Raw genomic sequence first — 15,619 nt, forward strand, 5'->3', positions numbered from 1 at the left:
CTTCACCACCGTACCAACTTGACATCTCTCACCACCACCATGTCCCTTCACCTCTGCAACCCCACCACCTTCTCCTCCCTCCCCCTCCCCCTCTCCGCCTCCCTCCTCTCCCTTACCACCACCCCGGTAACCAACTACTCTGCCTCCGTCCCAGCCATCTACCGCCTCACTGCCCCCGCAATCGCCTACACCAACCTCTCCTTCTGCAACATCACCCTAACCTACACCCACCCAGGCCAAAACGACAGCATTGTCATCGAAACCTGGCTGCCCGCCGCCTCATCATCATCCAACCTCACCACCAACCCCACCAACCCTTGGAACTCCCGCCTCCTAGCCGTAGGAGGAGGCGGCTACCAAGCCGGCCGCTTCGACCTCTCCTACGCCGGCATGCAAGGCGGCCTAGGAGAAGGCTACGCAACCATCACCACCGACGCCGGCCTCGGGTCTGACACCACCGCCCGTCGGTGGGCGCTGCTAAGCGAGGGAAACGTGAACTTGTATAACCTCCTCAATCTGGGGAGCGCAAGTCTTGGTGATATGGGCTTGATAGGTAAAGAAATCATCAAGGCTTTTTACGGAAAGGGGCCGGAATACAGCTACTTCAATGGGTGTTCCCAGGGCGGGAGGCAAGGAATGGTACTTGCGCAGAGGTTTCCGGGCTTGTTTGACGGGATTGTTGCCGGGGCGCCGGCGGTGTATTGGAGTGAGGCGATGGGCGGGTTTCAGTGGCCGCAGGTGGTGATGAATGAGGGGGGGGAGTGGCCGTTCGGTTGTGAGGTTGATGCTATTGGGGAGGAGGCCACAAAGCAGTGTGATGGGTTGGATGGGGTGGTGGATGGGATTGTGCAAGAGGTGGAGGGGTGTTTGGGGGTGTTTGATCCGTTTGGGATGGTGGGGAGGGAAGTTGAGTGTGCTCAGTTGGGAGGGAGGGTGATCACGATCACGGAAGTGGCGGCGGCGGTGGTGAACAAGACTTGGCATGGGAGGGAGATGGTGGATGGGAGGAAGGTGTGGTATGGGCTTGTGCCGGGGAGTGATTTGACTGTGAACGGGTCTGGGATTGTGGCGACGAATTGTACCGAGGAGGGGTGTGTTGGAAGGGCAAACCCGCTTGGGAAGGACTGGTTTGAGTTGTTTGTTGAGAAGAGCTCAACGGCGGATGTTTCCAACATGACTCACAGGGAGCTGGATCGCTATGTGAAAGCCACCAAACAGGACTTTGGTTCTTTGCTCGAGACAGACGACACAGACTTGGCTGAGTTTAAGAGACAAGGCGGCAAGTTGATCAGCTGGCATGGGCTGATCGATCAGCTCTTGACCCCCAAGGCCACCGAGCGGTATTATCAGGATGTGTCTGCCATTGTGTCGGAGACACAGGAGTTCTACCGACATTACGAAGTCCCTGGTCTTGAGCATTGCTTTGGCGGCCCGAGTGGAAACCCCCTCGAGCTGTTGGGACAACTGCGGGCTTGGGTCGAGCAGGGCATTGCTCCTGAGGCTTCGCCCGTGAATGTGACTAGGTTGGATGGCACGACTGAGGCTAGGGTAGTGTGCCCGTATCCTCAAAAGGCCAAATTCGATGCGTCTTGCACAGGAGAGGGGTGTTGGACCTGTGAGGATGCGATCCGCCCTCCGCTTTAGTAAATTGCCAGGTACCTAGGTAGACAGCTCCAGGACTTGCCCTATTGTGGACGAGAATTTAGAGCCTGTAGTACAAATCAATAAATATGTGAACTAGTTGGTTTGACTGATCGCTACAACTTTTATCGACAGTGCTTTTCCGTCTGTCTGGGCAAATACGCCTGGGTGAGTGAGTATGTTTGGGCGAATATGCCTGCCCGGCCAACTATGTCTGGGCAATGGAATGCAGGGTTGGAGGCCTGTCCAGAGGCGTTCATCCGGGGTTCGTCCGAAGCTCGAGGTACCTATATATACCTGCCTACGTCTTTCCCCAGCTGAAATGCACACTAAACCCCCATACCGTCGCGCATCATCCAACCATGAAGTCACGAAAGCAGCGGTCAACACAAGTGAGAGGGGAACCAGCACCGCCAGCAAAGATGTACATTTTGTCGCTGCCGGCCGAGTTGCTGCTATCCATCCTATGGAGCGACCGACTTGACCAATACGACGTCCAAGCCCTGAGACTCAGCTGCCGTGCCCTCGCCCCGGTCGCCGCCAGCCGGCTCTTCTTCCGCATCTACATATCCAAACTCATTGCCGACCGCGACGCGTTTCTCGCAATTTGCAACAGTCCTCACCTAGTTCAGCACGTGAGGGAAGTTGAGTGACTTGAGATTTGCTACGCCCTCGGTGACTTTGGCAACAAAAACAAAACTATCGCCAAGATATACCTTGAGGACGGCAAGGAACTAGGCGTCCTCGACGGTCTACATCAGCACATGGAAACTGCATCTACATCCCTGTTCTGGCTATTCAACACCCCCGCAGATCCCTCGCGGGATGGTGTCGACTATGATGTGATTGCCGCTACGCGGGAAAATACTATTGCCTCGTTCCGTCCCATTTTCGAAGCAGCTGTCGACAATCTGCCCAACCTACAGACTTTTGTCTCACGTCCCATGACCTTGCAAAGGACTTTGTCCGATCTGGAGTATCCCATCAGCGCTTGTCACCTTCAAATCCTCCAAAATGAGACTGAGGAGAACCCCGAAACAAATGATGGGCTTTTTCTCTTCCTCCTCCCCGTCATGGGTAGATCGGCATCGGCCGTGGCAAACCTGCGCTGGTATGACGAGTTCCCCAGCTGTACCTTTTCCCGCCCGTTCCCGGACTCGGCATTCAAAGGCCTGGAATCACTCGAGATAATCATGATGGAGTGGATGAGGAGGGGTTTTCCCGGCGATGCGTTGGCGGGACTAGAAACGGCACTGTTGAATGCAGCGCCAAGCCTACGTCAGTTCAAGCTTAGCATGGACGTCGACTCAACGTCAGTCGAACACTATTCTCAAGCCTGGACTCTTGGAGGCACCATGCTCAAGTGGCTCGGCAACGGTCAATTCGCTCTGCGGTCCTTGAGCCTGTCCTCCATGATTCCCTCACCAGGCCCCTTGCCGCAACTCATCAAGGCTAACGCCACCTCGCTGCGCCATCTCTGCCTCGATAACATCCCTGTCTCTTCGCAACAGATACGAGACATAACTCAAATCCAGGGGCTCCAGTTAGAGTCTATACAGATAATTCATAATGAAGAGGTGGCGTATGGCGAAACCTCTCTGTTGGGGGACGTCTACGATGACACCGGTGATGGTGTCTCAGAGGTCGGGGACGAAACCCTACTAAACCCCGAATCGTCAGGGTCTGGCAATGACTTGCTTAGGACAGAGTTTGTCACGGAAGCTGCTCTGCTCCGATATTTGCGAGGCCAAGCACCTGTCAACGACGATGACCGGCGGGTACACGATGCGGTCAATTCCTACAACCGCGTCTTCATCTCCACACACACGAGAAGCGAAGACTACTGCGGCGCGAGCGAGAGAAGCTCGGAGGATGACAGCGTCGAACACCGCCGGAGCACTGCGCCAAGATGGGCATGGGGACGATACTTTCACGTCCCCGGCCACAAAATCCGTGGCTTGGTATTTGCTTTCCCGGTCCCTGAGGGAGGAACGGTTCGTGGACATAAAACGGAACGGTGGAGTTTTATATCTCGCGACGGCCGGGTGGCATACGGGGATGACCCTTGGGAATGGTTTGAGGACTGGGATCCTGACGCTGGGGACCGAGAGGAGCCGCTGCCGTACTGCGCGGCCCTCGAGGAGTTTGCCAACTTGAAAGCCGACGCCGAAGGTTTGAGTCCGGAAGAGTACCTGGGAGAGCGTTCGGAGGCGCGGGGGTTGCGGCCACCCGAGGGGGCAATTCAGTATAACAGTATTGACAATCAGGAGAGCAAGACGCATCAAAGACTGCGATGATACAGTGCTTGTCTTGCTTCGCCCAAGATACTGTGGAGGGACAGAAAATAGGGCAAAGTAGGATTGAATGGCACGTCACGGACACAATACTTAGGTTGTCTTGGAACGCCCTTTTGGATGACTTTATTTTGGTCAGACACCATCACGAGTCCAATTACATGCTCAAGTGAACTGCCTGGAATCCAAACTCAGCAAAAACAACAGGATACGCCCGTGACCTTTCTCCTCACTTTTTACTATGAACCATTCTCACTATGTGATTCCGTCTAGAATGTGTTTGATAATCTACATTCTATCCAACGCCAAAAAGAAAGCTTCAATTCAGTTTCAGGCCGTCCAAAGATGCCTCTGTCGAAACTGTACTTGCAATATCATCCTCTGTCATGGAAGGCTGGACAGCAGAGGCACTTCCCGCTGTTTTAGCAGCACCCCCTTCTTCTTTTTCGAAGCCTTATTCGCCTTCAAGGCAGCCTCCTCCTCTTTCAGCTTCTTGGCCTCCTCGCTGCCATATTTCTGTCGCCACTCCTCTGCTTTCTCGGGTTTGATTCGGGAGAAGAGATGCTGTGACAATCTGATCTCATGTCCCGGTCTGATGGAATCGGCAGTCCATTCCTCGAGAATAGGCAGTGCGTTGGCACGAAGCTGTGAGTTGATAGCCGCGGCTGTGGTGGGCATGTAAGGGGAAATGAGAGAGGCCAACAGGTGGACCAGATTGATTGCAGGACCGATGACGGCGGCGCATTTGGCAAATTGGGCTCTCGTACAGACTGTTGTCAGGTTTACTCGCCTGGAGGAAGCCATTTCCACGCTGAGAAATCTGGAGCGCTGTCAACAGTCCGGCACTGTGACAAGGGGAGTATCTCGGCTTGGAACAGGTAGTTCAACTCAGTATAATAATCTGTTATGGCCTCAAGGTCCTTGCCCCTTGCCATTTGGGTAGGAAAGGCAAGGCCTACTTATAGTCCTCCGGATCCCCAGGACCGTTCTGAGCTCCCTGGTCCTCGAACCTGTCTTATCTGTCTGCCTTGGCCGGGCACCTCCTTCGGCGTCCTGGCCACTGATTCCACCAGTAATAGGTACATATGATTCCTGTCCTGCAGTCTTCTTGCAGCTCGTATGGGTCCTCAGTCCCTCCTGCCCAACCAACCCGTATCGGCACCCTGGTTCTGCCTTCGTGGTGGTCGCCGTGATGCCTCCGCTGAGCCCCGGTGGGCTCAGTTGGTTGCCGGCCCCAGATATTCTGATCCTGGGCATATCGTTGGGCTATTGTTGGTTGGAGTGTGTACTGTCTAGGGGCACTGAGTCGTGGGCCCGTGTGACACAATCTCCCCCCTTCTCTAGGCGCGCCCTCGAGCCGCTTGTTGCCAGTCACTTCTTCACTTTGTCAGTTGGTTGCTCGGGGTCTCTGGGCTTACCTGGGTTCTGCTGGTGGAACTGCAAGACGGCTGCTTTGGCTCCGTTAGAGTGGAAGTGCTCCCATGGTTCCCATGTCCAATCCTTCCTGGCTGGCCAACCATGCCACTTGGTCAGATACTTCACACTTCCTTGGGCAGAGATCGAATCCATAACTTTCTCGATCTCGTAGTCTTCAGGCTCGATAGGGGCTGCCTCCCGCAGGACCCGGCGAACGTCAGGTTCTCCCTGATTGCCGGCGCGGTAGGGTTCTATGAGCGAGACGTGGAATGAGTTATGAATTCGCCAGCCCTCAGGAAGCGTGAGTCGGACGGCGGTGGGTGATATAACCTTCTGGATCTTGAATGGTCCGAGCATCTTCTTGTCCAACTTCTTCGCCGGCCGCTTGGTCTTGATGTTCCGGGCGTTCAGCATGACCAGGTCGTCTTTGGCGTAGGTGGGTGCCTTAGAACGTTTCTTGTCGGCCCAGTGTTTTATTCGGACACGGCTCTTCTCCAGCTGGTCCTTTGCTTGCTTGTGGATTTGTATCATCCAATGAGCGTACAACTGACTGCCAGGATTGGAGGTCGTACCGAGTGAGGGCTTGTGCGCGGCGGGGTGGTAGCCGTAGTTAGCAAAGAAGGGTGTCATTCCAGACGAGGAAGAGACGGTGTTGTTGTAGGCGAACTCGGCAATTGGCAGGAGGTCCTCCCAGTTGCTCATTTCATAATTGACGAAGGCGCGAAGGTAGACCTCTAGGGTCTGATTGAGTCGCTCGGTCTGTCCGTCGGTCTGTGGGTGGAAGGCGGTGCTCATGCGTGTTCGTACACCGACGAGTTTGAGGAAGTCTTTCCAGAGGTGAGCCGTGAATCTAGAGTCTCGGTCAGAAATAATGTCTAGGGTACTCCGTGCAGCTTCCAGTAGGAGCGCGCGAAAATCTTAATCAGGTCCTCGGTCTTTTTCCTTTCCACCTTTAGTGGGACGAAGTGTGCCATCTTGGTGAAGGGGTCGACCATGACCCAGATCGAGTCACATCCATTTGACAGAGGTAGGTCAGTGATGAAGTCCATGGCGACAGTCTGCCACGGCTTGTAGTGAAGCTCTATTGGTTGAAGCAGCCCATGAGCGGAGTGTCGGGGTGGCTTGTTGGATTGGCATTCAAGGCACCCGCGGACATACTCTCGGACTGTTTCTTCCAGGTTAGGCCACCAAAAGTTGCGTGTAATCAGTTCCATCGTCTTGTCTGAACCCATGTGTCCTGCCACCTTGGTGTCGTGTTCTGAGATGAGGACATCCCGGATGAGCGTCTTGGGCACCCATAACCGGTCTTTGCGGTAAAGCAGTCCATCCTTGATGGCCACGTTCTTGCCGGGCGTTGATAATTGCGCACGGTACTCTGGATCCTGGCGTCCTTCCTTCACGACCTTGTCCTTAAATTCCTTAGTCCAGCGAGGGACTTCGGTCCTCAGGCTGGCGATGCGGGCTGAAGAGAGGAGGACGCAGGCTGAATGTTGGTCGAACATGGTGCCTTCGGAGTTGGAAAAATGCTTTTTCTGCAAGACTGACGTAATCGGCTGGTCTTCACTCCCCCCTTTCTCAGGTCGGTGTTGGGACAATCGAGAGAGGATATCTGCCTTCTCGTTGAGCCGACCCGGGCGGTAGTTGATGATAAACCAGTAGCTCGAGAGCTGTTGGGCCCACCTTGCCTGTCTTCGGTTGAGCACTTTGGCCGTAGTGAAGTAGGCGAGGTTCTGATGATCCGAGTAGATCTCTATTCGGTGCTTAGCTCCCTCCAGGTATTGTCTCCATCGGTCCAAACAATCCACAATTGCCAAAAGTTCCTTGTCATGAATTTCGTAGTTCATTTCGGCTGGCATGAGCTTGCGTGAATGGAAGGCGATGGGGTGGAGTTTGCCATCGGCACCTTTCTGGGAAAGCACTCCTCCGAGTGCGAAGTCTGATGAATCCGTTTCCACGTAGGCCACCTTGTCGGGGTCGAAGTGTCCTAAGATGGGGGCGGTTGTGAACAGGTACTTCAGGGTAAGGAAGGCCTTGTTCATTTGCTCAGTCCAGGTCCAGGCCCTTTTTTCTACCTTTGCCATGTCCGTCAAGGGTTTGACGATTGCGGAGAACCCCTTGATGAACCGGCGATAGAAATTGGCGAAACCCACGAACTGCTGCATCTCTCTAAGGTTCTTGGGGGCTTCCCATTTCTTGATGCAGTCGACTTTGTCCTGTGCCATTGCAATGCCATTGGCACCAATGATGTAGCCTAGGAATTCCACTTCATGGACCCCCCAATGACATTTCTGGGGGGCTACAGCGAGCTTGTTCTCGGTGAGGCGGCGGAGGACTTCTTTCACAAGACGGTCGTGCTCTTCTTCAGTGTCCGCGTATATGAGGAGGTCATCAAGGTACACCAGCAAGCCGACGTCGATCAGGTCCCTGAATATGTGGTTCATCATGGACTGAAAGGTGGCGGGTGCATTGATGAGTCCAAACGGCATGACAGTCCATTCGAAGAGTCCGTATTTGCATCTGAATGCGGTCTTCCACTCGTCCCCTTCCTTGATCCGAACGAGCCAGAATCCTGACTTTAGATCGATTTTGGTAAACCAGCGGGCCGTGCGGAAACGGGCTTGGAGCTCGCTGATGAGCGGAATTGGGTATCGGACCGGGATGGTCACGGCATTAATGCCGCGGTAATCGACCACCGGTCGGAGAGGGTCGTTCGGGTCTTTCTTTCCACGAACATGAGAGGGGCGCCGCAGGATGATGTGGATCTGCGGACACGTCCAGTACTGATCATCTTCTCCAACCAAGGTTTTAAGGCGTCCAGCTCTCTGGCGCTCATGGCATAGAGTGGTCCCCACGGGGCGTCCTGCCCTCTTGGAGGTCAATCGCGTGGTCCCATGGTTGGTGATCCGGGAGTCTTGAGGCGGCCTCGCTGGACATGATGGGGAGGAATTCTCGGAACTTCTCAGGGACAGCTGCTATGGCGGCTTCTGCCGCGGCTTGTGCCGAGGCGACTGTTGGCTGGTGACGGGTCTTCCGCATCGCGCGGCTGGTGCAATTTTCTCGGCAATAGGAAGAGGAGAAGGTGATCTTTCTTGCGTCGCCGAAGAATCCAGCAGGCTGGTGTTGTTGGAGCCACCACTGCGGAAGTATTATGTCGCATTGGTCGTCCATAGCGCTGAGTTCGAAGTTGAGTCGTGAGAAATGATCCTCTTGATGTCGCAGGACGAGTCGGTCGGTATAGTACCTTCCGCCGAGGTCGTCTGCTGTGGCGTTGAAGGCCTGGATGAGCCGGGGGTGGCTCGTCGAATGAGGGCAGCTTCAACGTCTTGCCTGTGTGATTGACATGACGGGGATAGTACTGCCGGGGTCCAATAGTACTCGTACTGGGTGTTCGGCATCATTGTAGATGAGCGTCATCTTGACAATCGGGCGATCGCCTGTTTTGGCTCAGGACAGTGTCGTTTGTTATCTGTGCTGATGTCGTTGCTCGCTCGTTTGATTCCACAGGCGCGGAGGATGACACCGGAAGGCTCGGGTCCGCGTGGTGTGGCACGGGAGCCTACTGAAAATCCGAATCGGAGTCGTCGTCCATAATCTCGGTGATCCTCGCGGCGTCAGTCATGATGGCATCGACTCGGGCGCGTTTGGTCGCGGATGGTGCTGGTACCTCTTCGTTGACTTTTCGTTTGGTGGAAAAGGTTTTTTCCGGCGGGGCTGGCAGGTCCTTGCCGTTGACATCCTTTTTAGCATAGCAGGACAGGGTCTGGTGGTTGTCTCTCCCGCATCGCCAGCATGCTATTTTGTCGCGTTTGCGCTGGTCAATGTCTGATTGGTCGATGTTGCGGAGAGCATCTTTGTTGGAAGACCACTTCTTGTCCTTGGCGTCAATCTTCGGTTTGTCGCCACCAGTCTTCCTTCCGTCCTTTTCCTTTTTTGAGGATGGACTTTGGCCGGCTTGGGAGCGGTGATTCTTGCCTAGGCGGTGTTGGCCCAACTTCGAGTGCTCCGGGTTCGAAGTGGGCTCGCCTTTTCCCGACACACCAGGGTTCGTGAGCATATTCTCGTAAATTTGGCCGGCCTCCTGAATCGTGGCGAAGAAGTCTTCGTCGTCATCTGGCAGGCCGCCTTGGCGAGAGTATACCATCTTGATGATGTCGGCAGGCAAGGTTCGGGAAACATGGTCCTGAAAGAGGGACCAGACCAGCAAACCTCTTCGTTGAGATCAAGAAGATCGGTGACGTATTCCGCCGTGTCCCCTTGTACCTCAGGTCTTTCATCTTCTTGAGGTTGCGGTGTCGAACAGCGGGGTCCTTGAATCTGGACTGGAGGGCAGTGGCATATGCCGTCCAGGTGTCAGTCAGACCCATCTTCTCCGCCGTCTTGATACGCTGCGCGTGGAAAGACGCAGCCTTGTCGGTCAGTAGAGAGCCAACCCAGTTAATGCGATGAGCGTCGGTGACGAAGCTGCTCTCGTACGTTTCTAGGTAAGCCTCTACCTTCATCCACCATGGCCGAAACTTAGACAGATCCTTGGCGTCAAACTTGGGCGGTTTCTCCAGATGAACTGGATTGACCGTCGCCGAAGTTGGGCGACGACCCAGGCGGTCAAGCGCATTGAGTAGGGCAGCGCTGATGTCTTGGGCTGGATTGGTGTTGTTCTTGGGTGGGTGCCGGTTGAAATTTGGACGACGGGGCTCATCGTCACTATCAGTGGATGAATCGTCGCCAGGTGCTCCTGGAGTGGGAGGGTTCCTTGGTGGGAGGTTGCCTCCTGTCCCTCCAGAGACGAAGGTGCCTGCGCGGGCAGATTGGTATTGTGTGCGGGCGCGTGTCGATTGTCCTGTAATCTGTGCATGGAGAAATGCCTCAGACGAAAGAGGATCCATTTCCTGGGGGAGTCGCACAGTGCGCGGGTCAGTCGGGATATCCGGCGGTATTCCTCTCTTCGAGGAAGACGTCTTGCTGGGAGGAGCCGTGGACACGGTTGCTGGCAGCGGTCGTTTGCTGGCAGCTGCTGGTGCGGGGTACGCGACAGTCGGGTACGCACTTCTTCTATTACGGAAGCGGTATCCTTGGGTCTGCCGTCGCGCAATCTCTCTTCCAGAGAGCGAATCACCTCCTCGGTGTACTCCTGGAGAGCTTAGGTGCTTTCCGGCCACATCGTCGAATTTGGCGAGGTCAATTTGTGGCCGGGCGAGGAGTTCCTGCAGGGTAGTGTCGGTTTTGTTGGCGAAACCCTGTATGGCTTCCTGGGTGTCCCTCACGTTACTCGCCAATGCAGCTAGATCCGCCTGCTGCTTGACGGTCGCAAGCGTGAGTTGCTGAATGGCGCGAGCGCGTTGGTCGGCGTCATCAGTGAGTCGAGCGACTGCACCATAGACTTCGGTGGCGAAGTTGTTGGATGCCACCGTCAGTTTTCGGTGAAATTGTTCCACCTGGTCTCGGGTAACCTGGAGGTGGGATTGCTGCATACCGACCATGGTGTTGTAGAGTTGTCGCATGGCCTCATATTGATCGCTGACGCTGTGCAGCTGTTCAGGCGTCAGGGTGTCCTTGGTTTGTCGTAGTTCAACCACGGCATGGTAGGTCTCCTGGAGGGCTTGGTGCATCTCGAGGAGCCAGGCGGGGGGGTGTCTTGACGACAACATTGGAGTTCTGAATGGGTGGTGCATCTCGCATTACCACCTCAAAACTAGCGGGCTGGTAGAGAACAAGCGCGTCCTCTCCAGGTGGGGGTGTCCGTCCAGACCTGACCATTGCGTCGTTGCGCGGTTCAGGTGTGGGTTGGCGAGATCCTTGGGGTTGGGCATGCTCGCCAGAAGAGGATTCACCGGTCATGGTAGCGAGGGAGTCCTTAAGTACCTGAACACGAGCGGGGGTGTTCTGGGTAGAGTCGTCTGTCGCGCGCGAGGTGGCTGCATCTGCGGCTTGCCTCGTCTCGGTTGAACGCAGGAATACGTTCTGGGCGGGAGTCGCCGGTGTGGCTGAGGTGATAGACGTTTGCGGATGTGATAGGCGTGCTGACGTAATGGTAGGACGACGAATATTATTGTCCACAGAATCGGTCTCGTCGTGAGAGGAGGATGGTGGTTGAGAGTGCGAGACTGAAAAGGGTGGTAAGGGAATCACCAGTTCTTGCGACAGGGGAACTCTGCGCCTGGATTGGTTTGCCTGGGTAGTTGTGGATTCAGGTAAGAAGGGTGGACTAGGAGAATCGAACGAATATTCTCCGTATGACGAATCTGAGCAAGTGAAGTCACTATCTGCTTGCCAGTCGTTGCAGGGTAGGGCGGCTAGATGGTTCCGGTTGCTGAGTGTTCTGGGTGAGGGTGGTGATGACGATGTGTCGCTGTCTGACATCGACAGGTGGGGTTGTTTTGTTAAGGTCGTGGCATGCTGTGTATAGGGGTAGTGTGTTTTGGTGAGCTTGAATGATAACAGATTATCTGTGACAAGGGGAGTATCTCGGCTTGGAACAGGTAGTTCAACTCAGTATAATAATCTGTTATGGCCTCAAGGTCCTTGCCCCTTGCCATTTGGGTAGGAAAGGCAAGGCCTACTTATAGTCCTCCGGATCCCCAGGACCGTTCTGAGCTCCCTGGTCCTCGAACCTGTCTTATCTGTCTGCCTTGGCCGGGCACCTCCTTCGGCGTCCTGGCCACTGATTCCACCAGTAATAGGTACATATGATTCCTGTCCTGCAGTCTTCTTGCAGCTCGTATGGGTCCTCAGTCCCTCCTGCCCAACCAACCCGTATCGGCACCCTGGTTCTGCCTTCGTGGTGGTCGCCGTGATGCCTCCGCTGAGCCCCGGTGGGCTCAGTTGGTTGCCGGCCCCAGATATTCTGATCCTGGGCATATCGTTGGGCTATTGTTGGTTGGAGTGTGTACTGTCTAGGGGCACTGAGTCGTGGGCCCGTGTGACAGGCACGGAGCTTAACCCCGTCAAGCACTTGGATGTATTGTGCCAGTAGCTGGTTGATATCTGCTTTAAATGCATCGAAGGAAGGCTCGCCATATTGTGTCCAGTCAGGCACCACATTGTTGAAGTGACGCGAGTTGATAAACTTGACGACACGGCTGACAAAGTTGCCTAGGTTCTTGAGGAGGAGATTGTTGTTGGCGCTGATGAAACCGTCCCAGGTGAACTCGCTGTCGTCAGTCTCGGGCCTGCAGTAGAGGAGATAAAACCGCCAAATGTCTGAGGGCACCTCGGTTTCTCTGGCAGAATCACCAAAGACGCCAATTCCTCGAGACTTGGAGAATTTCCCGCCTTCGTAGGTGAGGTAACCGGTGGTGGAGAGGTGATGGAGCTTTGTCCAAGGTTCGTGCGTTCCGATTTTGGTGGCGGGAAAGATGATGCTGTGGTAGACAACGTTGTCTTTGCCCATGAATTGGTAGAGCTGCACGTCGTCTGGGCTGCGCCACCACTTCTCCCATTGGTCGGTGTAATTGGCTGTGATCGATACGTAACCGATGCTGTCGTCAGTTAGCAAGGAGCACAGTTTTCCAGAGTCAACAGCGGAACAGGATTTCAACTTGCCAAGCATCAAACCACGAGTAGATAACCTTCTCTTCATAGCCTTCCAAACTCGTGGGCACCGGAGTGCCCCATTTGAGGTCCCTCGTAATGCTTCGCGGCTGTAGTCCTTCCTTGAGCCACGCTGCTGTGATTGATGTTCTATTGCTGGACCACGCGCCTTTAGCAGCTGACTCCTGGAAGAAAGCCTCCACCTCTGGCTGGAGCTTATCCAGCTCCAAGAAGATATGCTTGGTCTCTTTGGTAACCGGTACAGAACCGTCCACCTTGCAGCGCGGGCGAATAAGCTCCAGGGATTTGAGAAGTTTACCGCATAGGTCGCACTGGTCTCCACGAGCATCGACATAGCCACAATCAGGACACTCGCCTTCGACGAAGCGATCAGCGAGAAACGAATGGTGCTGCTCACAGTAGAGCTGGGTTGTCATGCGTTCCTCGAGAGACCCATTGTCCTTGAGCTTCAGGAAGATATCTTGGGTGATTTCCGTTTGCAGCGGTGTTGTGGTGCGACCAAAGATGTCGAAGCTGATGTTGAACCACTTGTAGACTGCAGCGTGAATCGCCTAGTATTTGTGGCAGAGCTCTTGCGGGGTGCAGTTGTCAACTAGGGCTCGGGCCTCGGTGGTGGTTCCGTATTCGTCGGTACCTGATTATGGAGCGAGTCAGCAAACGGGTATGGGCACCAGACCGAGAAGTCAAGCTCACCACCAATGTAAAGTGAGTTGAAGCCGCGCGCTCTGCTGTACCGCGCAAACGTGTTGGCTGAAAGGACTGACCCGATGATGTTGCCAAGGTGCGGCACATTGTTGACGTATGGAAGGGCGCTGGTAATGAGAATGTTTCGTTTCCCGGGGTCTGGGAGGACAGGTTCCCTGGGTGGTAGGTGTGCTGCCATTGTTTCCATTTTGAAGAGGTTGAGACCTGGGTCAAAGTGTGATGTTGGTTGGAAAGACATGACGCAGTTGTAGAATGCAGGGGAAGGCGGGGTTCAAAAGGGGCCCTGCCAACGATTGGTAACTCAGAAAACCGGTCACTGGGTGTCGACCTAGGTAATTTAACTGCACATGTGCACATCAGACACATTTCACATGACACAACGACGAACCGTAGAAACGATCAGATTGAAGTCTAGGTACCCACGCTTCTAAAACGAGGTGCCTCGAAGCTTTCCATATATACACACACTGTTCAATCCCATCGCCATCGTATGTTGCCCCCGAAATCCACAACTCGAATGAACACCACACGTCCCTTACAAGGCGTTCATCAAGGCATTGTATGCCGCCTTTGGCTGGTAGTTGCGGTCAAAGAGGAGCGGGTTGTCACTGGACCTCCAGCTGTCCTTGTCCGAAACACCCCAGACGGTAATGCCAACGCACTTGGGGATTTGGAGACAGGCGTTCATGACGGTGAGGTAATCGTTGGCCGAGGCACCGGCAATGTCGAGCTCGGTGACGGCAATCTCCTTGACGTTGGCCGCAGCGAGAGCCCTCAGGGCAGCGGGGACACCCGAGGCAGGGTTCCATCCGCCGGGGGCAGCCAAGTGAGCCTGGGAGCCGATGCCGTCGATGGGAATGCCCTGGGCGACCCACTTGTTGACCTTTTCGACCATGCCACGGGTGACCTTGGCGTAGTTGGCATTGTCGAGGTTGTAGTCGTTGATGTAGAGCTTGGCGGCGGGATCGGCGGCACGGGCGGCGCGGAAGGCGATGCCGACAAAGTCCTCGCCGAGAACGCGGCTGAAGACGCTGTTGCGGAGGGAGCCGTCTTCGGCAAAGATCTCGTTGACGACGTCCCAGTGGGCGATCTTGCCCTTGTAGCGGGTGACCATGGTGGTGACATGGTTTTGGATGACCTGCGTCAGCGTGTTGCGGTCGTTGATGTTCTGCACCCACTGTGGCAACTGAGAGTGCCAGAGGAGAGTGTGGCCACGGATGAGCTTCCCGTTGGCGGTAGCAAAGTTGACGACAGCGTCGGCGTTGGAGAAGCTGAACTGATTGCGGCTCGCTGTGATGGACAAGTTAGCATGAGCCAGCTCTTCCAGAAAAAAAAAAAGGACACTCACGTTCAATGGCATCCCACTTCATGCTGTTCTCGTGGGTGATTTGACCAAAGGTGTTCTTGACGATCGTGGTCAACGGGTTGTTGTTCAGGTGATAGTGGTCGATCTCGGTTCCGAAGAAGAGCTTCCCCTTGGCCTTGAACTTTTCGTGCAAGCTATTTCCACCGCCACCGCCGCCGCCGCCGTTGGTAGGAGTAGGAGTGGTAGGTGTGGTGGGAGCAGGGTTGCCTCCTCCGGATCCGGGCACACACTGGGAGTACCAGTCGCTGTGAGAGAAACTTGTCAGCGATGGCCTTCGGGGAAGGGAGCAACTCTCTTGGTGCGAGAGGTGTTACGTACTTGGTCTTCTGGCAGACTGAGCCAGAAACGCAGGTAGTGGGACCGGTCCAGCCCTGACCGCCGCCTGTTGGAAACAAGACAAGTTAGTTGGTCGAGCAGAAATTGTTTGAGGAAGGCTGTCACAAAGGCTGTCACATACACTGGCCCCAGAGAGGGGACTGGGCAAGGACAGTCGCCGGGGCGATAGCGAGAACAAAGGCGAGAGTCTGCATGATTGCTGCTCCAACAAGGCTGTACTGAAAGACGGACAAGGCAGTAGACACAGGATAACGAAGCCTCAAGGGACGCCTTGTCCATTATATGCTTCGGTTGTCGTTGAACGGAGTACACT

The 15,619-nt window shown here is 55.0% G+C and overlaps 4 protein-coding genes across 4 annotated transcripts; 2 read left to right on the forward strand and 2 right to left on the reverse strand.

Annotated features, from left to right (window-relative positions):
• Positions 1 to 39: 39 nt before the first annotated feature.
• On the forward strand, positions 40 to 1,644 carry QC762_507020 (uncharacterized protein; the record flags this gene model as incomplete). The annotated part of the gene is made up of 1 exon (XM_062891122.1): positions 40 to 1,644. One exon carries the CDS (start codon positions 40 to 42, stop codon positions 1,642 to 1,644), a length of 1,605 nt encoding a protein of 534 aa, XP_062742378.1.
• A 359-nt stretch (positions 1,645 to 2,003) lies between these two features.
• Positions 2,004 to 3,938, forward strand: QC762_507030 (uncharacterized protein; the record flags this gene model as incomplete). The annotated part of the gene is made up of 2 exons (XM_062891123.1): positions 2,004 to 2,276; positions 2,301 to 3,938. The coding sequence occupies 2 exons, from the start codon at positions 2,004 to 2,006 to the stop codon at positions 3,936 to 3,938; spliced, it is 1,911 nt and encodes a 636-aa protein (XP_062742379.1).
• Positions 3,939 to 12,862: 8,924 nt separating this feature from the next.
• Positions 12,863 to 13,782, reverse strand: QC762_507035 (uncharacterized protein; the record flags this gene model as incomplete). The annotated part of the gene is made up of 2 exons (XM_062891124.1): positions 12,863 to 13,434; positions 13,593 to 13,782. 2 exons carry the CDS (start codon positions 13,780 to 13,782, stop codon positions 12,863 to 12,865), a joined length of 762 nt encoding a protein of 253 aa, XP_062742380.1.
• Positions 13,783 to 14,097: 315 nt separating this feature from the next.
• XYL6 (Endo-1,4-beta-xylanase 6) lies at positions 14,098 to 15,543 on the reverse strand. Its single transcript, XM_062883947.1, has 4 exons — positions 15,428 to 15,543; positions 15,289 to 15,352; positions 14,953 to 15,215; positions 14,098 to 14,894 (listed from the first exon to the last, which is right to left on the reverse strand). Exons 1-4 carry the CDS (start codon positions 15,498 to 15,500, stop codon positions 14,140 to 14,142), a joined length of 1,155 nt encoding a protein of 384 aa, XP_062742381.1. The 5' UTR covers positions 15,501 to 15,543; the 3' UTR covers positions 14,098 to 14,139.
• Positions 15,544 to 15,619: the final 76 nt, after the last annotated feature.

Source organism: Podospora pseudocomata, chromosome 5 (genome assembly GCF_035222375.1).
Source record: "Podospora pseudocomata strain CBS 415.72m chromosome 5, whole genome shotgun sequence".
Taxonomy (NCBI): Eukaryota; Fungi; Ascomycota; class Sordariomycetes; order Sordariales; family Podosporaceae; genus Podospora; species Podospora pseudocomata.